The 22,784-nt window shown below is 41.4% G+C and overlaps 2 protein-coding genes across 4 annotated transcripts in view; both read left to right on the top strand.

Moving 5' to 3' along the window:
- The first annotated feature begins 2,771 nt into the window (after nt 1-2,771).
- Nucleotides 2,772-17,927, top strand: EPHX4 (epoxide hydrolase 4). 2 transcript variants are annotated; one of them, XM_082765487.1, is made up of 7 exons: nt 2,772-3,096; nt 5,504-5,589; nt 8,953-9,110; nt 10,756-10,884; nt 13,411-13,514; nt 14,444-14,592; nt 17,023-17,927. In XM_082765487.1, exons 1-7 carry the CDS (start codon nt 2,854-2,856, stop codon nt 17,252-17,254), a joined length of 1,101 nt encoding a protein of 366 aa, XP_082621613.1. In that variant the 5' UTR covers nt 2,772-2,853; the 3' UTR covers nt 17,255-17,927. The 2 variants fall into 2 exon arrangements, with proteins under 2 accessions (XP_082621613.1, XP_082621614.1); XM_082765488.1 differs by having other exon boundaries at nt 17,723-17,927.
- Nucleotides 17,928-18,208: 281 nt separating this feature from the next.
- Nucleotides 18,209-22,784, top strand: part of BTBD8 (BTB domain containing 8) — a 34,828-nt gene continuing 30,252 nt past the window's right edge. The window contains exons 1-2 of one of the 2 annotated variants that reach the window (XM_082766109.1): nt 18,209-18,384; nt 18,463-18,639. In XM_082766109.1, the coding sequence (XP_082622235.1) occupies nt 18,275-18,384; nt 18,463-18,639 (287 nt within the window). In that variant the 5' untranslated portion in view covers nt 18,209-18,274. Of the gene's footprint in view, nt 18,640-22,784 lie in introns of both variants that reach the window. The other variant, XM_082766108.1, reaches the window with a different exon arrangement.

The raw sequence follows: 22,784 nt of genomic DNA on the forward strand, positions 1-22,784 counted from the left end.
AGATGATTCTGCTATTCTGGAGAATGTGTGGAAGAGATTTGATGTGCAAACAGGCCTGCCACAGGTGTGTAGGCACCATGGTCTTGGAATACAAAGGAAGCATTCCTCAGTGGAAGAGGAATTCTACTGCTTTTTGGCAGAGGACAGCTAAAGCAGCTCAGCTGGAGGTCCCTGAAGACACTGAGCCCAGGGTGGCCTGAAGGCAGCAACAGTCTCACTGTACAGAAGCTGCTTTGAACTGCCAGGTCTCCAGTGGTATCATCTTCCCAACTCTGATACTGGATCTGTATCTGAAGATTGCATAGTTAAACTCTATAAGCTTTTGCAAAAGTTGTGTGTCATTTTAAAGTTTTAAAATAAAGCTACCTAGGTAGTTAGATGTATAAGCTAGAAATAGATTTGGTTCTATCCTTGTGGGGAGAAAAAAAAAGAAAAAAAAAAAAAAAAAAAGCTGAGTTTTGTACAATAAATATGGCTTAGTTTGGCCAAGTATCTGCTTATAAGAATGCACATCACTGTTCCATTCTTAATCCCTCTTGTATTCAAGGTGCCTAATCTATGGGCTTTCATCAACCTTTCTTTGGAAGCAGGTGGAAGCTTGTGGTCAACTCCAGGATTTCCAACCTTGTTTCTCCAATTATTCTTAGGGGAGGTTTTCTGCTAATTCATTCTGGTGGCTTGTTTGTTAGGGAGCTCAATGACTACTGTGACACAAAAATATTGGCTGTTTTCCCTCTGCCAGACTTTCTAACTTATCTAACTGGATCGCCGGTCTACTCAGGTACACTATGGGAAAATCCTTAGTCTTAAAAAAAAAAAAAACCTGCAAAAACCTTCTTCCCTACAAAAAAGGTTATCAGCACAAAGGCTGATGTATAAAAAATCAGTTATGTGCTATTCCTGGGGTTCATGGTATGAGTAATTGGAGTATGAACGGAAGGCTCAGGCTTGGTAGGCACGATTCATATCATCCTGCTGGAGTCTGCAGAGGTTAGTTTCTTAACTGAATCATACCAGCTTCTGATGTTATTCCTTTTCTTCTTGCCTAAAACAAGGAAGGGAGCCTTAAATAGCCCAGCATTTTTTCCCCAGCAGCCTGATAAAGCTCCCAACCTCAAATCTGGGGGTCTTGCATGCAGCCAATAAGCACGGACAGTGAGCAGCGTGATTCACAGCATTTTCTACATACGTAAACCAACAACTGTTGTCAGCTGCTCTGGGCTACTGAGATTTCATTTCTTATTGATAAAAAGAAGTCAGGCAGTTTTTTACCACTGCTTGAAGATCTTATCTGTATCAGTAAAAGATTAATTTCAGATACCTGTTTTGTATTTTTTAAGATTAAAAATGCATGAAACTGGGCAATCATTTATAACGTGCCTTTCTGCTGCTTATCTGATTTAAAACAAACAAACAAAAAAATTGAACATGTTGAAATCAGCATTAATTCTGCCACAGTTTTCAAAGGGAAAGGTTTCAACATCAGTGTCTATATTTGTAAGTCTGAATTTAGAACAAGTAGGAGAAAGCATTTGGTATGTTAGAGACAAAAATTGTCTGCAAGCTGTGTTCTATGTGCAGTTTAAAATGATATATATTCTTTCCGTATGTATGTATATCCATTTTTTTTAATAACTCATTAAATTACATGTGTTAGTTAACAAACACATGGTGTCTTTGCACCAGCTTCTACATGCACTGTTTGAAAGAGCATAAAACACCTTTTGGAAGATCTAATCCTCTGAACTCAGCTGGATCAAGCACAAATTCTGGTCTTGGTCAAATTCAAGTAAAATTTGGCTAAATCTCCAGAAGCCCTGCTGGCAATTGTGCACAGGTCTGCCTTATTGGCAGTGACTCTCCCACATGGCCTCTACAAGCCATGGACCAGCCTGTACCCTGAGAAACACCATGGAGCGGAGGTGAGCAGGCTCTGCAATGAGTTGGATCAGGACTTAACGTGCAAGCTCAGTGCTGCTTTTCTTGCACTCAGCAACTACTCAGCCCATGCTTCTTCGTCTTGCAGAACTAACCAACTGCAGCATGTACCTGTATTTTGATAACCTGTAGGATCAATGGCTTAATATAGTCATGCTTTTTCTTGTAATTTTGGATTACATAAATTGTTCTAATCCTGAATAACTCTTTACCTATCAGTAGGTTCACACCTGATATGTGCTGACTGGGGCTGTTCTTTCTATCTCAGTATCTGCGGCCTCATATGTGACATCTGCAGTTAGTGGACGGGCATCGGCTTGGCTAATGTCCACCTTGTATGGCTGAGATCTCAGTAGCACGTTGATCTCTGCTGGAGCCGATCCAATTTCCTCTGCTAGCAAATTTCTTGATTAGAATAAATTGTATTTTTATAAATGCCCGTGCCGGAGCTCCATATCAGTGTGTTTTCCAGAAACGTGCACGCTGATGGCATGCACTTCAGGTTGCAATGTATTACAGGCTGACCTTTCAGAGGCCAACTGTTAAGGCCAGAAGGCAGCTTTACAACCAGGGGGCTGCAAGCGCGCAGCCACCTCCCCGAGCTTCACCCCCCGCGCAAGGGAGGTGAGCGCGCCCCAACCCTCCGGCGGAGCGGCGGCGCCCCGGCCCCTCGCGGGGCATGGCAGGCGAGGCGGCCCAGCGCCGGGGGGAAGCCGCTCGGCAGCGCCGGGGCCGGGCCGGGCAGCTACGGCCGGGGCGGCGGCGGGAGGGCGGCGCGGCGCTGTGCCCGGCGGCGGCAGGGCGAGGGCCGCGGGGGGCCGCGGGGCGGGCGCGCCGCTGCCGGTGCCTCAGCTCGGGCGGCTCCTGGCGGCGGCGGCGCTCGCAGCCCCTCCCGGGCGGCGGCGGCGGGGCCCGATGGCGAGACCCGGCGCTGCGTGCCCGCCGCCCGCCCGCCGGCTGCTGGCGGCCGCCCGGGCGCTGCTCTTCTGGGCGCTGGTGTACGGCTACTGCGGGCTGTGCGCCTGCATCGCCGGGCTGCGGCTGCTCTGGAGCATCGGCCGGCGGCCGGGCGAGACGTTCCGCCGGACGGTGCGGGAGAACCCCCCCGCCTGCCTCAACGACCCCTCGCTGGGCACCCACTGCTACGTCCGGATCAAGGTGAAGGCTCGGGGCAGGGCGGGAAAGGCCCGAGCGCGCCCCCGCGAGCGCGCCCCCGCCCCGTGCGCGCGGCTACCCTGCGCGCTCCCCGTGCCCGCGCGTCCCTGCCCCTGCCCCTGCCCCTGTCCCCCCGGCCCGTCATCGCGGGGTCCCCGCCGTGCGCCGCGGCCGCAGGGAGGAAGGGCCCCGGTCCGGGCCCCCCGGGAGCGGCGCCTCGCGGAGCCGGGGAGCTCCCGGGGCCGCAGAAGGCGTCGCGGATGTCCTAGAGCCGTGTTTGGGGTGAAACGAGTGGCGAGCCCTTAGTTCTGTGGGGTCCGGGCAGGTGCTTTTTGGCAGGTGGCACTGATCTGAACTACCGAGGCTCCCCGCTGCTCGTGATCCGCCTGCTTTCTTTTTCCAGCATCACCGGGAGGCACGCACATGCTTCTTCAATCCTGTGCTGCATTCTTCTTCCCTACAGCGCCAAACTGCAAGTGGCTGGGTGCTGGGGAGTGGGGGCTGTGGCAGGACGGAGAGAGCTCTGGGGTCAAAGCGAACTCTGTCGATGTGACGGTCGGTCACTCTTTTCAGGCAATATGAAACCTGCTTGCCATTGGCTGCTGTATGGCTTTCCTACATGTATCGTACAGACCTGGACAGATTTCAGCAAAACAAAGACCAAAGCATGTTTCAGATAAGATGGCAATGTCCTACATGTGTCTTGTGGGACCGCAAGGACTGTTGCAATAACAGAAAAAAGGGAGCTGAAAGGAGCACCCGAAAAGGTAGAGGGTGGGCTTAGTTTGGGGTGTGTGACATTTAAACTGCTGCTGTGCAAGTGACGATCAAATCTGTATGGGTAAAGGCGATGTCCTTAAAAGCAATAACTAGATTAAAGTAAAAGCACTGAGGGCAAATCCCTAAAGGACACTAACTGAAAGAATCGGAATGGAGGAGGGAAAACCAACTACCTATGAAATGAAAATCTCTGGAAGAGAACTGAGAAACTTCTGTTATTTTAAAGGGGTCAAAGGCAGGGGGTGATCCAGGGAATGGTGAAGATGATGTACTGGACCTAAAACGTAGTGAGAAGGTATCAGCAAGTGCTTAGAAATGTACAGCCATTTGTACTTCTAGGGACTCCAAATTCACTGCCATCCCAGAAGAGAAAAATTGGTGTAACTTTGGGCAGAACTGAGCCAAAAGTTCCTACTATATCGATAGTGAATATGAAGATAAGAAAGCAATTATTTCCATTCCAGAGCTCTTTCCAAAACCAAGATGTAAGTTCATGTTTTTTTTTAGTTGGTTGGTGAGTTAGCAGTGCCGAGGTATTTCAGAGAATCTGAAGCATCTCAGGCAAGAAAAACCTGTGCAGTTGCGATCCTCAACATGACATGAGATCTTGATCTACAGCAAAGGCAGGGATTTTTTCTTCCCGTTTTAAAATAGCAGCGATGGTGCAGGCTCTGACATTTGTTCAGCAGCTGTATGACCTTTCTTCCTGCAGTTTCTTTCACATGACTACTAAACAGCACATTGTATTTTGTGAGTTAAGTCTTTGCTGACTTGTGTATCCACCCCGTGCCAGAATTCAGTAGCCTAGTAGGCTTAATTTCAGCTCAAGGACTTGACCTTGAGTTAGTGTAAGCTTGCATTTATTCACTTCAGTGGCATTTCAGTGTTCAGCAGCTGGACTGCTAACAGTAAGTTACTTGCCTGCTGGTAATTCTTGTAAGATCCATTTTCTTAAATGGTGCATCATAAATAGTGGCTAGGGTAGAAAGAAGATGATTACATTAAGGCTTTATTTTCTGAAGCAAGTCTGAAGCCTTGAACAGTAAAGGAAACAAGCAAAAAGTACTTGCTTTGTAGTTGCTTAACTTCGATTGCTTTATGTTTTTAAGAATGCATGGCATCCTTTATTGTGCCACACTGCAATGTGACGGTTTTAAATAGTTTTTAAATAGTTGCACAATCTTAGAAACTAAGTTAAAGTTTGAAAGTGCATTTAAAGTATACTGTGTCTTAAAGTCTTTCCACAAAGCACATGCCCTGTCTGTGTGAAGAAAGGTCCTAGCTCCTGCGATGATCTTCACTGCCTAGCGTCCATGCCAGGTGTGTGCTCTTTCAGACCCATGAGTGTGCTCATGGCTGAATTGACACGCAGTCAACACAGCTTGGCACGCAGCAAGGACACCCTGCCCAGGACTGTAGCAGCTGGGGTGTGGGATGCTCAGCATTGGGGCAGTGGTACCTGATCTCAGGAACGCATTAGACTTCAGCTTTGAGAACGGACAATTTGATTTTTTTTTCAGGGACAATATGTTATTCCTTAGAGTATTGTCTAAAGCCATTTTCATTTGCAAATTCCAGTACAGCAGTTCTATGCCACACTAAAAACACAATACTTCTTCTTTTGTTCTAGGATTCAGGGTTAAGATTCCACTATGTGGCTGCTGGAGAAAGGGGTAAACCACTCATGCTGCTGCTTCATGGCTTTCCAGAATTCTGGTAAAACTCCCTACAAGCTTTTCTTTTACAAATGAGGCTGCTTAAGATACCTGAGAGTGATGATCAAGCTTAAATATCCTCAGAGTGAACTTTTTTGTATATCTATGAATACTAAAAGCATTAAGTTCTAGTAGGAAACAAGCCATTGAAATTTTTAACTGCAGCAACCACAAAAAAAAAAAATCCTGTAGTCTGACTTAATCCAACTATCTTTTTTTTACATTGCCTGTACACTTTCATTCAAATTTTGGGGAGGAACTACTCATTTTTAATGAACTTCCCACTTGGAAAACACATAACATTTACACTGACATGGCTAAACTTAGGAATTACAGTTAAAATTAGGAATTATAGTAGAGGGTGCTAAAATGAGGATTCAAGATATGTGTGCAGTATGGATGGCTTTGTTAAAAATACTACATGTAAGTTTTAACTAGGGGAGGGGGAGAAGAACTGTGAGCTCTATAGGCTACTTTGCAGCCTAATTTCAGAGTGCTACTCAGGGAAGGAGGCTCTATTTTTAGTTCATCATAAGATGAATGATGAATCACAACCAACCCAAAATGTTTGTTTGTAACAAAGAAAAGCAGTCATGTGTCCAGCATTTGAACAGAATTTCTTGAGCTGTCACTGGCAGATTTGCCTAGTGAGGCATGGCATGCAGAACTTACACCTAAAAACAGTAAGTGAATAGAGGAAGTGGTGATGCCTGTAATTCAGCAAGTTAAATGATCCTTTTCCTTCCTAAACTCAGATATGGAGCTAGGCTCCAGTGTTGGAATTGTGATCTTTCAAGCTGGACTCAGGTCATGCCATGATAAAGTGACCCAGATGAAACAGAGGTCAGTTGTCTTCCCTTAGAAATTTCCTGGAGATACTAAAGGCATTGAGGATGACGGTAGAAAGTCATATTTATTACTTTACAATACATTTTCAAAGAAGCAGATTACTCTAATAATAAATTTCTAATTAAAAGTCTAAAAGCTGTAAACGTTGATTAGAAAGTCAGTTAGACGGAGGGGAGTCGCATATTCTATCCAAGGATTATGCATATCTTGCATAATATGTATTTAATGTGTATTCTAACACAATAAGACAGCTGAGACTAGAGCTAATTTCCCCTACAGTGGGAATAATATGCAAAATTCAGCATTTTACGTATTTATTCTATTGAGATCCAGTGTATTGTTTTCAAAATTCAGAGCTGTTTTCATGGTTTGCAATGGTAAATGATAATTAGTCTATAAATTAGTCACACTACAAATACTGATGTTGGTTTGTAAATTCAATTAGTGCAGAATTTTAATGCAAGAACAGAGATTGTTCTGAGACCATGTGATAAAATAATCACAAGAGATTTTAAAGCAGCATCAGCTTTGTACTGTTTGACTAGCAAAAAAAAAAAAAAAAAAAAAAAAGGATAAGATTCACAGTTGCAATTCTTAATTGTAACAAATCCTCTGCCTTCAAATGTCTCAAGGTTATAAGTAGGACAACTATAACCAGACAACACTGGCCTTAGCAAGTGACTGAGTACGTCTGAAGATGATGAAAGATCACTAAAGAATATAATGCAGCAAAGCCATTAAGTGCTTTAGATGTACAGGAACTTGAAAATCAATACCAATTTTGTGGAAAGACAATATTCAAATATTTGAAAACGAGCATGATGTATTGAGACAGCTGAGTACCTATAAAGATAGCTCCTAAATTTTATGCAAGCTACCCTTCAGAAATAATGTGATCAGAAAGTCACAGAATAATTTCCATTATTCAGCCTTATGAAAATGAAGGCATCCACCAGCTTTTCCAAATTATGCCTGCAGAACAATTGTCCAGTAGTTACATTTCAGATAGGGTTAAAGGATTTCTTTGGATATAAAACCCAGTCAGCCAGACGTTTGGTGACTGATGGACTGTTGTGAAAACAGGAGATGAGGATAGCAACTAGACATGTTTCTAAAACAAACACAGTTTATTTATTTATTTATGGGCTTTGTTGATTCTTCTTACTCAAGGATATATGATAGCTACAACAGTTACCATGGCAAATTCAGCTTCCAAGTTATTGTATAATGCCTTTAAAAATTTAATTCCTAGAGATCTGTGCTAAGTATTGCATTTGCATTATACAGCACTGACATGAAAAGATTCTGACTGTTCTGTTTACATGAATACAAATTTCTATAATTAATGGGTATTATTGTAATATTACTTACGGTATGTTCAAAATCCCTACTGGGCTGGAGGCAAAGCTAAAGTGGAACAGCCAATGGACTGATACAGACGCTGTTTGAATTAAGGTAGAATTCTGTGCTTCTCTCATGATACCTGATGATTCAAATTCTTTGTATCATTTATCTGAGACTGTTGAAATGAGAGCAGAAATAAAAGCTAGATCCTAGCAAAGAAGGATTCAGCCATTGTTACATAGACCTAGAAGGATCATGTTTTTTGTGTACCTTTCTATTGCAATGTAAGATAAGGCCATGTGTTTCTTGGTAGTGGCTATTCTGAAATTTATTTGGTTTTAATTAACAATTGAAGGCAAGTAGTTCTTGTAGGATCAAGCCTTCCATTTTCTTATTGTTTTTGCTTTTATAATGCAGTCATCCACTCACTATGTACTAATACAGAATGAGGAATAGCCCAGGACTTATTAAGTTATTTACTTTGTATGTCTTTAAAGTACATAATGCTATCACTCTTTTCCATAGAAATGCAAACAATACAATACTTTATGCAGTACCAACACACTGTGAGATTGCTCTGGAACAATTCTGGTAGTATAGCAATACAGAGGTGTACATAATATAAATCATATGGAAGTCACCAAGTTTATTTGTTATTCATTGTATTTCTTTGGTTAATTTAGCATATGAATTATCTGACATTCCTTTTCTGAAGAGAAAAAAAAAATCTGTCTCTTGAGGCATATTTCCCTAGTCTTAACAAAATTTGCATGTGAACAAGCCAGGGAGGAAAGAAAGCTTGTCAGACCTTTCTTTTTGGATGATATTATGGTTACAAAGATAAAACAGAATACTTCTCTCTGTGCTCTGCTTGCCTGCTTTGCCAGCAACAAAGGGACCATGACAGACTCTAGACACTTGAAATATCCAGGCTCTGGCCATGCCCCCTCTCTAGCAGCTGCATTTCCTTACTGGAGAATTCAAGAAGGGAGCACAAAATTGCTATAGCCACAAACAACTATCAGCATACCACAGAAAGAAAAAAGAATCTCATTGCAAACAAAGCCATGATAACTTACGTTCAGCTATCTGGGAGCAAAAGCATTGACTGCATTTTGGTATCATACTGCTTGACCTTATAACTCTGACTTTTTTTTTTCTCCTTTGTTAGGTATTCTTGGCGCCATCAATTGCGGGAATTTAAAAGTGAATATCGAGTGGTGGCCCTGGATTTGAGAGGTTATGGAGAAACAGATGCTCCTTCTCACAAAGAAAATTACAAGTTAGATTGCCTGATAACAGATATAAAGGATATTTTGGAATCTCTGGGTGCGTTAAAAGAGAAACTTCTCAGATCATAGACAATTTAATTTTCTGGGGAAAGAAAACACATTAATATCTATAATTGATTTCAAAAAAATGCATTCTGTTTAATATATACACTTCATAGATGTGTATGGATATAAAGCTAAGGATACTCGTATTTTATGGACTATTATCAGTACTAGCAGAAAAAAATTGTTTTCCGATTGTGACATGTATGTCGGTGTAAACAATATGTAAAGATGATTTTCCATCATAGTTTAAAATGCTGTGAAATCCAGCAGGACAAACCTATGGTCTTTTCCCCTAACTAAACAGACTTTCACTTACTCCTCCTACCCATTGCACTCAATGGGTACTGTTGTAGATTAGTCTAATAGCACTTGCAGACAAGAGAACTGGTATCAGGTGAAATTCTTCTAGCACAAACAAGATAGAATAAATGTTGTGGGCTTTCCAAATATGGTGACAGTGCATCTGCTGTATTAAAAAAAAAAAATCCCAAAATACTACTCCTGCATGGTAGTCAGTGTACAAGAGCTGAATCACTGTGTCTTATGCAACAGTGAAAGCAACAGAACACGGAATACATTGCTCTCTGTGGCAAATACATGGTGTGATGATCTTGAACTAAAGCAAGTCTGCAAACTTTGTTCCTCCAGTTCAGCAGGAAATATAGCTGTTCTGGCAATAAACTAACACCTACTGAAGGGTATTTCTCCTCCATACCAATAAAAGGATGAGATTAGACCCATTCTCTGAACCATTAATTCCTTGGATACTCTAGGGATACAGTACTAGGGATAAGTACAACTTCCTGCATTTCACATGAAGAAATAGCAGAGCAGTGATGCCAGTCTTAAGGTTTGAATTTAGGATTTGTTTTGATTGTGATATTTGAATAGTGTCAAAAGATTGGGCAGGCTGTCCCCACACTGTGTTTACATTTTCCAACTTTCACTGGTTGTGTTAATCTTCATGGTAATGCCATGGTTATGCTTGTGAAGTACTCTCATCATAATGCAATTTCATAGGGATTTAAATATTTATGGGGGAAAAAAAAAAGTATTTCTGAGGCTTCCTATCATAGTTTGTTCTAACCCCAAGGTAAATTCTTTTGGAGAATAGCCATATTATATATATGGCTATTAAGTGTAATTCCCCCTTTTTGCATAATGGTGGTGTTTAATCCTTAGACAACCTCCCATATTCAAAGCAATTCATAAGGATTAATTTTGTTCAGGAAGGGCTCAGGACATCTCAGTCTTTCCGTTTGCGGTTTCAAACTCCAAACTCCCTAAACACAGTAACTGTACATGTATTATAACGACTGCAACTTAAATCATGTATTTGACCCTGAATTGGCTCATATGTGAACAGTGTGGCTATTTGGATGCCAAATTACTTCAGCTTCACATTTACACTTCAAGTGTGATTGAAGCTAAATTAAATAATTTTAATTATGTGCTAAATTTTTAGCTATAATAGTGCACTTTTTTTTTTGCCTTTAGTAATGGAAGCAATAATGTAACTATGAATATAGTTACATTAATACATGTGCTGGACCACCTATTTTACCCAGAAATTGCAATATTATTTATGGACACAAATTTCACTGAAATAAAAGCACAAATCTGTGTTTATGTGGTAGGATACAACAAGTGCGTGTTGATTGGCCACGACTGGGGAGGAATGATCGCTTGGTTAGTGGCTATATGTTACCCTGAAATGGTGACAAAGCTGATTGTGGTTAATTTCCCTCATCCTTCTGTGTTTACAGGTGAGTTTTATAATAGTTATAATGTTACATATGTATATGTGTTAACCCAGACTATTTGCATTTTCATTAAGATTGTGTTTGCTTTGAGGTTGCTTAAAGAAGAACCAACTGCTTGCTCTTTTAGATGTTCAGTGGTTAAGTTACCAGAACGCAGTCCTCCTCACAATCTGGACTGTATTTTACAAAGCAGTAAAGTATTAGGTATTTTACTTTGGGAAATAATTTACTGTAGGAAGTGGGAGTGTTTGCAAGCAAATTTACTGATCTTTTTTCTTAATCCTGGAAGGTTCACAAAAACATAATTTTCATGTACATGAACCTGGCAGGATAAAGTTCCCTGAACATGAATGTGTATTGCATTATGCCTAGGTTAAGGTCTCACTGCATTATAAAAACTGTACAAAACAGCCTTTGTATAAGTGACAATCAGACTTTTAGTGTTTAATCCTGATTTAGGTGACAAATGAAACACTATGATCCTGTACAATATTCATTGCAACAAGACAACTTCTTCAGTCTGCATACGAGAGGAATGTGCTAGTTCAAAAAGAGTGCACTAGCAGAATTTGTTCTGTGATAGGCTTTGAGCTTGTCTGCTATCCAGAATGACAAAATATTTCATAGGTATTAGATCTGTGTTCAGTAGTTACAATGACAGTAGTATCTCACTGATTTTAACTTCTTAAATTGCAGGCTTTATACTATTTCCATTCTGTAATCACCCCACTTGCCCAGAAATAGTTGAGAAAACTCAGTGAAGCTTTAATTTTCATCTCAGAACCGTTCATACCTATTGTTCTCACAGTGTTCTTGGCCACCTTTCTATGGTATTAAAGAATGTTTTGCCAGGTAGTTAAGCTTCACTTACCCAATGAAATGTCTGTACCACCACTGGAGCAATCAGGAGTTTTTGCAGCATTTTCACTAAGATTGGGAGCCAGGCTGTACAGAAGCAAAATACATATTACTATAGCTTTTCTTAGTATTTGTTTGCATATTTTTAGAAGTACAAAGCATGTTATGTAGCTTGATAAAGTCTCCCTGGATCAAATTTGTTTGACTGTGGATTAAATGAAAATGGCTTATAAATGGAGTATTCTCCATTGCCTTTAATATCGTAATCTTTACTATGATAAAAGTCTGGGGATTAATTCTTTTTTTATTTACACAATTAATTCTGTAATAGCTGTTAACATCCTCCCAACCACTCCTAAGGGATTATTGTATTCATGCATTTGAAATCACTTGATCTTTGTTACATATCACTACTTTGGGCATACCTTAATGACTTAGTTACTTAATGCATGCCATTTCTCATTGCTAACTGATAGCAATTATGATACCAGATTTTTTGAGAGTTCCTTCCTTAGAATTTCCATCTCAGGATTTTTTGACTTACCACTACATTCACATATCCTAACATCAATGGACTGGTAACAGTGCTGTATTTGTTAGATTAAGCAATGAGGTGGGGAAGTCTCCCTATTAGAAAATGGTGATTTATCCTTTCCCAATATTGACAAAATCTCTATAATCCTCTTAGTAAAATTAAATATTTAAACAAAATATTTGTACGTCACTCAATAGTGGAAATATTTTAGTTTAATAACATATTTGGAAACATAACAGTAACATATTAGCACAGAAAAGTCAAGTAAGCATTATTGATGATGGTCCATTAATGGCAAAATGCAGTTTAGGAGTGTGTAAGATATGAGTGCTTAGAAGGTAGCTGAGGCTCCAATTTACTTTTTTTTTTTTTTAAACCCATTTTTATTCACTACTAGAATGGGAGTGCAACTTTGCTTTTCTGAATTTGCATTTCTAAAGGGTAGGTTCTAGACCTCCTGGTATCGCATACATTCTGTGCTTGCTTTTAGAAGTTAGATACCTGAATGTGAGTGTTGGCTTTTGCAATTTATCAGAGACACAAAATTTCAGTTTCAAAAAGGAGACTGCAAATTTGGCTATATCACTCTTCCGTTATATATTCTTCAATGTCTTTCAAAAGTGGCAATGTAATCTTGATTGTGGTTCTTGAAATTGCCAAGAAAGAAGACTTAGAAAAATTCTGTCCTTTCATGACCAGGATTGATGCTCCCTTTATAATGTGAGTGGATTATCATCTACAGATTTCTGTACATTACATCTTTGATGACAGAAATACATTAAGACAGAAGTAATACTTGCATTTATGCCTCTTATTCTACACCTGAAAGAATGCCTTAGACTCGCTATACAAATAGATCTCTAAGTGAAAATCTTACCATGCAATTAAACTCTCAAATGTCAGTGCTCTCACCTAATCTGTGGCAGGCTTTGCTGTCTGTTTCTATTACCACTTATAAAACAAGAAGTGGCCACACATATACTTACTCCTGAAACAGTAATCATCTTATGTAACATAGCATACTTGAATGTAGTATTTTTAAAGCATTCCTTTAAGTTTAAAAAATAGTGATATTAACAGTAATTTGCTTTGAGTCATCAGTTTTCATTTTTAATTCATGGGCATTTTTGTTTCAGAATACATTCTACGACATCCATCACAATTGATTAAATCTGCTTACTACTTCTTTTTCCAAATGCCATGGTTTCCTGAATTCATGTTTACACTAAATGATTTCAAGGTGAGCAAACTGAGTGCTCTTCTTTATATATTTAACTGTCAGCAATGGAAGAATTGCCTACCTATGTTGGTGCCTTCTGATGTAATGATAATTACTGGAAAAAATACAGAGCTTTCTGATTTTTCTTTGGTTGTATATATTTATACAAAGTGGAATATAAGTATATACCATCTGTGGGATTCACAATTGCTTTTGCATTTCTGGCAGGTCCATACATCCTTTTAACCTCCATCTCTACAGTGTGTTGCTCCACCTCAGTAGTCAGCTGGTAATATTTTACTTGTGCCCATGCCATGGGACACATTTGGTGCCTGGAGAACTCCTGCTGGCTTAGGCAAGGCTTCCTGTGAGTGGTGGGCTATCCTCTCATCCCTCACTGCCTGCTTCAGGGCAAGCAGGCTGGGAGTCTGGCTAGCACATTCTTCCAGGTGATTAACTGTGCCCAAGAAAACAGTAAGGCCAACACCTTACATAACATTAAACAATCAATACAAACGTGTAGAAGTGGAAAAAGCAGCTGAAGGCATGCATCCTCCCAGACGCATGCAGCCCAGTACCGTGCTCCCGGTGCTGCATGTCTGTGGGACTGCGAGCTGGGGAGCTCCCATCTTCTCCCTCTCACCCTCTCAGCTGCTGGGGCCCATTCCTGAAAAAATTGTGTGCCTGCAGCCTGCCTCTGCCTCTCACGTCGCAGTGCAGAACTGAGTAAATTGGTGATACTCATGTTTGCCTATACTTTAATTATTCTGGAGTAAGTTACACCAGAAATAAGTTTAGTGTGTGCGTTACAGATAGCTCTCCAATAAAAACATTTGAACCATTAATTCTATTCCCAACAACGTATAAATAGATTTTAGAAAGATGTGTCCTCTTGAATGAGAAAAATAACATTTCTTAGATATCTTGGGCTTTTTATTCTTCCTTTGTAGGTTCTGAAAAGTTTATTTACCAGCCAAGCCACTGGAATTGGACGGAAAGGCTGCAGATTAACAGGAGAGGATATTGAAGCTTATCTGTATGTCTTTTCACAACCTGGAGCATTAACTGGACCCATCAACCACTACAGAAATATTTTCAGGTCAGTGTAACATTCCGCAACAAGGTAAAATATTCTAGAGACCTCTAGAGGCCAAAAACGTTATCGTGTCTTCTGCCACCAACATAGAAGAGAAAAAAGACAATTGTTTTTAAAGGTTCAACAAGTGATGAATGCGTTGAGTGTCAAGCAGCCTGATGCAAAGTTAATTTTATAATGTATCCACACAAAACAGTGAAACAACCAGAGTGCTGGTAAGGAAAATCTTTGTTCACAATCTGATAAAGTGAAGCCTCTTCCTCACTGACAGAACTCATGGTAATCACAAAAATTCATCTCTAAACAATACTTGTAAACAAATATTTGATGTTAATTTGTATTATAGCTCCAAGTAAGTTACCCTTACCTTTCCTTATAACTTTACAAAACTGTGTCTGGTTTCAATTTTATTGTGCTTGGGCTGTTTTTTATAAAAACATTAGTTAGTTTGTTTAGTAACTAACCCTTTTTGTTAACCCCTTTTTTTTTTGTTCTTACATAGATTTCATATTGCTCACTGGCACCAGTGAGCATGTATAGCAGGGAGCAGGCATAGACTAAGACTGAAAGCCAGCATCATAGGAAAGATTTTTGCAAGCTTAATATTTTCTCAAACAATTTTCTGATGGTTTTAACTTTTGTGGAAGTCACTGGCTTAGTGGCTGACACTCCGTGGTTATCTACCAAAAGCTTAACAGGGCCAGAGCATCTTTGATTCTGCTTATTCTCTATTTGTGACTTGCAGCCTCATAGCTAGCTACAAGGAATATACCAAGAGGAGTGGGTTTGAACTCTTTAGTCCCTTCCTGCCACCAGGCTTCAGCAGTGCTAAACCTCCTGCGTGCCTCTCTAGCTTCCCTAAACCCAGCAAAGTCTCTGCAGTAGATGAACCTTTCATTTTCCCTGGACCAAGCTTAGTGCCACCCTTACTGCTCTTCCTGTGCCTTCCATGCTGACCGTGGAACTACACAGCAGGGCCCCAGCATAGGGCTAACGAGGAGCTAGGGAGGCAGGAGCACCCTAAGCCTTGCTCGTCATATTTGCTGTAGCACCTCACACCTGTGAGCACACATGAACCAGCTGCTTCTCTGACAGTGACAGGGAAGGAGCTGTGGCAGCCGGCAGCTGGATTGCTGTGGGATTCTGATGGGATGAGAAGAGTTGCACATGTCAACTATTGTTTCAGGCTTTTTGCGGGCTCAAGAAAGAAAGCTTAGTATCAGTTATTAATCAGAATGGATTTTCACAGATATTAATTACTGTTGATCACTATTAATTACTGTTAATCACTACCAATTCCTGTGTATGTGTGTGCTTATGCACTGTTTGGTTTATTTTTTTGATGAAAGTGGGCTGGTACTGGTCACCTACATGTGAAAGGTTTCCAATCCATTGCTATTCATCTGGAGTTTCAGCTCTTCAGGGACTATTTTTTCTAGGAAGTTATTTCAAAAGAGATGATTGAAATTACCTAGTTCCATCCATCATGAGCACATTCTTGTATAAATAGCACAGCGGTCCTTCCATTCACTGTACTTTAGATACAGGCCCAGGAGAGTTTTCCCAAGGGAACAAATCTTGCAAGGCACTTGGCACAAAGGAATAATAATGAACTGTACAGTAGTGAAAAATATACATAAAAATAGTAAAGGTATCCAGAATAGTTTGAAACTTAAAGAGATTAATGTAAATGTACTGAACCAGATCATCAGATAAACAATTAAAAAAAATGATACTATGAATGAGCTATGGTTCAGTGGGTTGGGTCAGTTTGGTTTGAAAAATGAGACCTAAATCCACTGCTACAGAAGTCATTTTAAGAATTTTCCAAGTTCATCCATCAAAATGAAATTAAATAATTATGTGCAATTAAATAATAATGTGACATTTTATTAATAATTCTTGATGTTATATATAAGTAGAGAGGAGGAATGTCTTCGAAGTCTCCAGTTTTGTCTGACATTAAACTAATGCATGCCATCTTTGTTCTTTGTCTTTCCTTTCTTACAGAGTGTAGTTTCTTAACTAACTGCTAGGTTTCAACCTAGCACTCTATCTGTCATAACAATTCATTCAGAATATCATTTTTATACATTATTGGTTTAAAATTGTTGTTTGAGCATCAGCATTGTAATGATTTGTATCTGATCACAGAATCTATTCTAAATTGTTGTATATTATGTTGCACGTTGCTTGTTATATTCTAAATGTTGCAACCAGCAACAATATCAGACACATAACTTTAGCATCCTTAAAAACAGTTAGAGTACTTTGAGTCACATTAATATTTTATTGGTGTTGTAGAAGATAATACAGAACCTGGAAAGCTTGCAATAAGATTATATGTGTTTATTTCAAAAGCTAAGTTGATTGAAACCTGTCTTGGTGATTTCTATAAAACAAGACTAAACTAAGTGTATTTTATTTTTAAAGCTGCCTACCTCTGCAGCACCATGAAGTCACCATGCCAACCCTGCTGTTATGGGGAGAAAGAGATGCCTTTATGGAAGTTGATATGGCAGAAATTACACGGATTTATGTTAAAAATCATTTCAGATTAACTATTTTGTCTGAGGCCAGTCATTGGCTCCAACAGGATCAACCTGACATAGTGAACAAGTTGATATGGACCTTTCTAAAGGAAGAGACAAGAAAAAGAGAATGACTGTTTGTACATGTTTTAAGGGGTCTACATAAAAGTTCTTCAGATTTAAAAAGTAATTGTTATCAGGGCCATATTTCCAGCCTGCCTTCTATTTTGAGCTCTGTTAGAGAAAAGTGTTTTCAATGTACTGTACATTTGGACACCAACGTTACTGCTAAAAGAAGAAGCGAGTATGAGAATATCTGATACCAACATTGGTTTTACCTGTATACTTGTATTTTGCACATGAAAACACCTGCCTTAAGATATATGTGTTTGTACAGAAAGAAAATCACAGAAAGTTGCTTGGTTTTGTTTTCTCCCTTGCTTTACAGTCTCAATGTGTGGTGCCTTTTACAAATTTATAATGAAACAATGGAGCGGTGCCATACAGAGGGAAGTCATGGGTTGTCATTCTCAATTTGCCTGATTTTTTAATGTATTTTACCAGTAAACAGTTACTAACTCTTTTTATTATCTGTATTTTAGCATATTGAATGACTGAAAACTTTCTGGGCACATTTCTAGTCTTCAAGTGAATAATGACACGGATCTTGTTGTGTTGTTGGATGCAGCTGCTTTGTGTGATGCATTTTTTTCCTTTTGGACTGAAAAATGGGAACCTGTACACTCAACATACCTGACCAAGAAGAATGGAAAATTACGATCTAATGTGTATCGAGTCCACCTCTGTCCAATAAAATGCACCTGACCCTACTCCCTGTACCTGGCTTCCTGCGCAGCGCTTCCTCAGCGCAGCTTCCAGCTGGGGAGCCCGGGCGCGGAGCAGCCGCGCTCCCGCTACCGGCGAAGGGGCCGGGCTGCGAGGCCGCGCCCCCTCCCGCCCCGCCCGTGTGCCTTGCCACGCCCTTCTGTGCCCCGGGGAGGGCGGGGCCAGGCGGGCCCTGCGGCCTCCCATTGGCCGCGGGCTCCCCCCGCTCGCTGCGCGGCGGCCCCGGGTCTGGTTCCGCCTTCGCGAGTAGCGCGGGGCGCGCAGCCGAGGCACCGCGCGCCACCGCCCCGCCTGCGGCACAGCGGCACATGGCGCGCTGCGGCGGCGGCTCCGCGCCGAGGGGCCCCGGCCCGGGGGTGGCGGAGCGACAGCGGCTGCGGGAGGCGTTGGCCGAGCAGCTGCGGCGGGACGTCGGCAGGTGGGCGCGGGGCGAGGCGAGGCGAGGCGGCGGGGAGGCGGTAGCGGCGCCGGTAACGGTACGGGTGTGCTCCCGCAGGCTGCTGGCGGAGGGGACGCGCTGCGACGTGACGCTGCGGGCGGGAGGCGCGGAGCTGCGGGAGCACCGGGCCGTGCTGCTGGCCAGGGCGCCGCGGCTCTTCGCCCCGCTGGGCAGCCCCCGGGAGGCGCTGCGGCTGCGCGGCGTGGGACCGGCCGAGCTCCGGCGCTTCTTGCGGTGAGTGCGCGGCCGCGGCGGGCCGGGCTCCCCGCGCTGCCTGCTGCCCAGCAGCCTGCGGGTGCCCTCCCGGAGCTGCCCGCTTCGGCACGGGTCTGGAAAGTGCGGGCGGGCTTCGGAATGGGACCGGGGGGGAAATTGCACAAACCTGGAATGTGTCCTTTAAATCGACTGCGGCTGCTGGCACCGCCGAGAACAGCACTGCCTGCTGGAAACCGCGAAGGAAGCGCTGCCGAGGGGTGCCCGGCCCGGCACAGCGCGCTGGGACGCCAGAGCCGGGAGTACCGCGGCGGGCAGCTGCTGGTGCGAGGGCCGGTGTGCGGCCCTGTGCCAGCTGTTGGCAGCGATGGGGCATCTCACCGGCCTGCTAAACCCTGGGCAGGTACCTCTGGGGTGCTGGTGCTGCTGCACTGAGCACAGCCGTAGGCACTGTCAGACTGTAGAAGCCATCAGGATGTGCCTAGAAAATGCGCGTGCTTCTAGGCTTTAGAGAGTTGGAAGAGGAAGGGGAAAGTGTTGCAGTTGTAGAGTTTGGTCATCAAAAACGGCGTAGGCTGACCTCTCCCTGTGGGTGTCATCCATCCTTTCCTTAAAGGTGTAAAGGCAGCTAATGGCTAAAATATGTATTCAGGATATTAAAACTGCAGTAAGTATGAAAGAATGCTTTGCTTTCAACATTTGCTTTCAACTTTGTCTGCATTTGCTGAAAGGCATATAATGATCTCCAGAGTATTGCAGGTTCTCCAAATGTTCTCCATGGTTCTCCATGCTTTTAAGTCTTGAAAAACATATGTTGATTCAAAACAGTTCACCTAAATTTAAATGTTTTTTAGTTTTTTACAACTCTTCTTTTTTGAAAAGAGTTCTCAAACCTTTCAAGCCTTAAAGTCAACCTCCACACATATTCTGAAGGACATACAAAGTGCATTTTGCAAGATGGTTGATTTTTCTTCATCTTCAATGCTGTTTGACATTTCAGCTTTTGAAATCTCTAAGCTAGCACACTGTGGAAATGTGTGCCACAGAAAGCACTGAAGTTGGACAGACGTAAATGACTTTGGACCAAGGAAAAGAAGCAGCACTGGTTGAAAAGAGCCTAGCTTCATTGTTGGACTGATGACTTCTGCTTGTAGCGATGGTACTTACAGCTAAGATATAAATGACTTTGATCTCAGCAAATCCAAAATAGTGCCTTGATTTACAGCTTGAGGTTGAGAGGAATCTAGCCTACTTCATCCTTCATCTCCATGCTGAGTTGTAACAAAGACCTTCATAAAGACCCATTGTTGTGGTTGAGCTCCTGAGAGAAAGTTGTAGTCTACGAAAATTGTAGATTTTATGGTTATAAATAATGTTCTCCTATCAAACAGAAGTGGAAGGCTAGTGTAGTATTGAAGCATTCATCAAAGCTGTAGAAAAAATCTCATTCCCACTTCCTGTTTGCATTTATTTTTTTTGTTGTTGTTGTTGTTTTTTTGTTTTGTTTTTTTGTTTTTTTAGCTTTCCTTTGGAATTTAGGGATTTTTTTTTTTTTTCCCACAAGCTATATTTGGCTCGCATCTCAGCGTGACATACTTCTTTGGGCCCCTGTCCCTCTTAATCAGGAAGGACACAGCTTACAAGTTACTTGCATGCTGAAGGCTGTGCAGCTCATATTGCCAAACTTCTGAGCACTTTTGAGCAGGGAGGAGGATGTGGTGAACTTCATGCTCTTTCTGCACAGCCTCAGCATGAAGTAGGTGAGCAGCTGAGCACTGTATTGTTTGCGTCCCTACGCTTCACTGTCTGAGGACACCAGGAAGAAACTGTTGATCACCAGAAGTACAGCATCTGTGTTATAGACACTGCTCACCCCCCATTTTGTCAATATGACAGTAATGTAGTATTGACTCTGCCCTCCAATAGCTTTCTGTCCAATCTTCAAAAATGCAACCAGAAAAGGTCAACAACTGCAAGCACATCACTGTCAGGAGTTTACTGCTCCAGCAGGGTTCTGCAGTCTGCCTTGAGAGGCGAACAACTTAGCATACCTGAAGGACAGCAGTTTGTCACGTGTCATTAGATTATTAATATAATAATCTGTCATCTAAGAGGCAATCTGCTTTTTACCCTTTGTCCCATGAAGGGTAAAAAAGTACATGAAGTTACATAGAATCTGTATTTGAGTTGACTACTTGCTGTGGTAAAGATAATCTGTTGAACTAAAGCATGTTAGGGGAATTTGTTCCTTAAGATTGCTAAGGTATGAGAAAGGAAAGAATTCTTTATAGGTTTGGAACCTACGTTTTATTACTTCATACCACTTAAAAATGCAGAAAAGCACAGGTATGCAAAATATGTATGTTACGTGGTCAAATAGTAGCTAGATGAGAGATTAAATTCTATAGATCATCAAGCAGGTGTATGCAGAACATATACATGTATAGTATATACGCACACGTGTGTACGCACACACAAACATCTACCTATGTGCAAATTAACAGAATGTTTGGTCTTGGCTATGCAGTGCTTTTTTAGCAAGTCTTACAGCCTTAACTGAAAATCACCTCAACTCATTGTAATGCCACCATGCTTTTAGGTACTTTAACTAAAATACAGGTAGAATGGCTTCCAGTAGAGTTCTAGTGGGTAGTTGATTTTTTTTTTCTGTGTTTGTTACCAAGGCAAAATGAATACTTCTAATAAATAAAGGGGGGTATAAGTTGTATTTATGGACACGTGGGGGCTGGGGGCTGTTTTCTTAAATGTTTTTGTTTGTCTTGGTTTGTATTCTCCAGTAAATACTTTGGTGATCTGTGCAGATCTGTGGTGATCATGAGTACAGGTCTGAAACTGAGCATCAAGATGTTATTAATGTCAGGGCCTGCTGTCATCCAGCTGAGGAGAATCTGCCCAAATGTAGGTAAGATTCAAAATGAGCACCTCCTCGGCTGATAGACTAGGTAGAAGTTTAGGCTGTTTTGTGCCTGAGCTAGATGTTTTTCCCTGTAGTTGCAGTCTTGATTTGGTAAGTGTTTTAATTTTTAACTGCTGTATTTTTAAATATTCACCTGCATGCTGTTTTAGACCAGTATTAGAAACGTTATGGGTAGGAAAGGGGAGGGTAATTGTATATCATAACAAATATCCCTATTACACCATATAACCAAAGGAAAAGTTTCTTTACTGGTGTGTGTTACTTTAAAGTGTGCGATTTGTGTTTTTTTCCTTTCATACACTTATGTTTATTTGAAATTTTGAATGGCTTAGTAATGTCACAGTGTTTCAGTACTGGTTTAAATAAATAAATAAAAATGGCAATATGGCATTTCAGTATGGAAAAGATAGCTTTAGAAATCAAAGTCTAGTTAGTACTCTCATTATCTCCCAATATTTGTATTAAAGGGATGTGATTTAAGGAAGGCCAGAAGAGGACCTAATGACAGGATGATAAAGTTAAAAAGCAATAAATATGGATTAAATACAAAGGAATACAGTTGTCATTGTGACATTTACAGCCACAGGGATCAATGCGCAGCACCAGCAGTTGATTCAGAGTAGACCAGCCAAGGCTTTGACCTTGTTATGTTTGTATAGTTGTGTATCAGGCAGTAGAAGGATGCTACATCTAGTATAAGTACAGAGAAAAACATTCTTGAAGGCAAGCTACCAGATGGCATGATGACAATAATCTTTCTGTAGACTCACCTTTCCTTTATAGAATAAATTTTAGGCTGTAACTACCTACAATTAGTACAACAAATGCCCAATAGCATTGTTCCAGTTTCATCCGTCTTGCAATCTCCCTGTTGTCATGTCTGTCAGAATCTTTCACGTGTGCAGGGAATGGCAAACAAGCCAGAAGGTTGGGGTACCTGCTAAAATTACATGACCTCAAGCCAACACCACAGAGGGTGATGGTTTAGCTCTATTTTTAGATTGACCTTCTCTTGCATGTGAGGTTTCCATAAAACAGTTGTACCAAATACAACACAATTTGTTTGTGCATATGTGTTCTTTAAATACAACTAATTCACAGTTAAAGTTTGTTTGCTGTAGTTATAAACAGGAGCTAAGCTAGTCACTAAGAATAATCACTTTGCTAAAGCAAGGAAGGTGGGAGGAAAGGAAATACCTAAGATACTACGTGAAGCTTGTAGACTTTA

The sequence above is a fragment of the Aythya marila genome (genome assembly GCF_965140915.1).
Source record: "Aythya marila genome assembly, chromosome: 8".
NCBI lineage: Eukaryota > Metazoa > Chordata > Aves > Anseriformes > Anatidae > Aythya > Aythya marila.

Coding starts and splice junctions, on each gene's coding strand:
- EPHX4 (XM_082765487.1), top strand. CDS start 2,854: ATGGCGAGACCCGGCGCTGCGTGCCCGCCGCCCGCCCGCCGGCTGCTG. Junction 3,097..5,503: donor ACTGCTACGTCCGGATCAAG/GTGAAGGCTCGG, acceptor CTTTTGTTCTAG/GATTCAGGGTTAAGATTCCA. Junction 10,885..13,410: donor TCATCCTTCTGTGTTTACAG/GTGAGTTTTATA, acceptor TTTTTGTTTCAG/AATACATTCTACGACATCCA.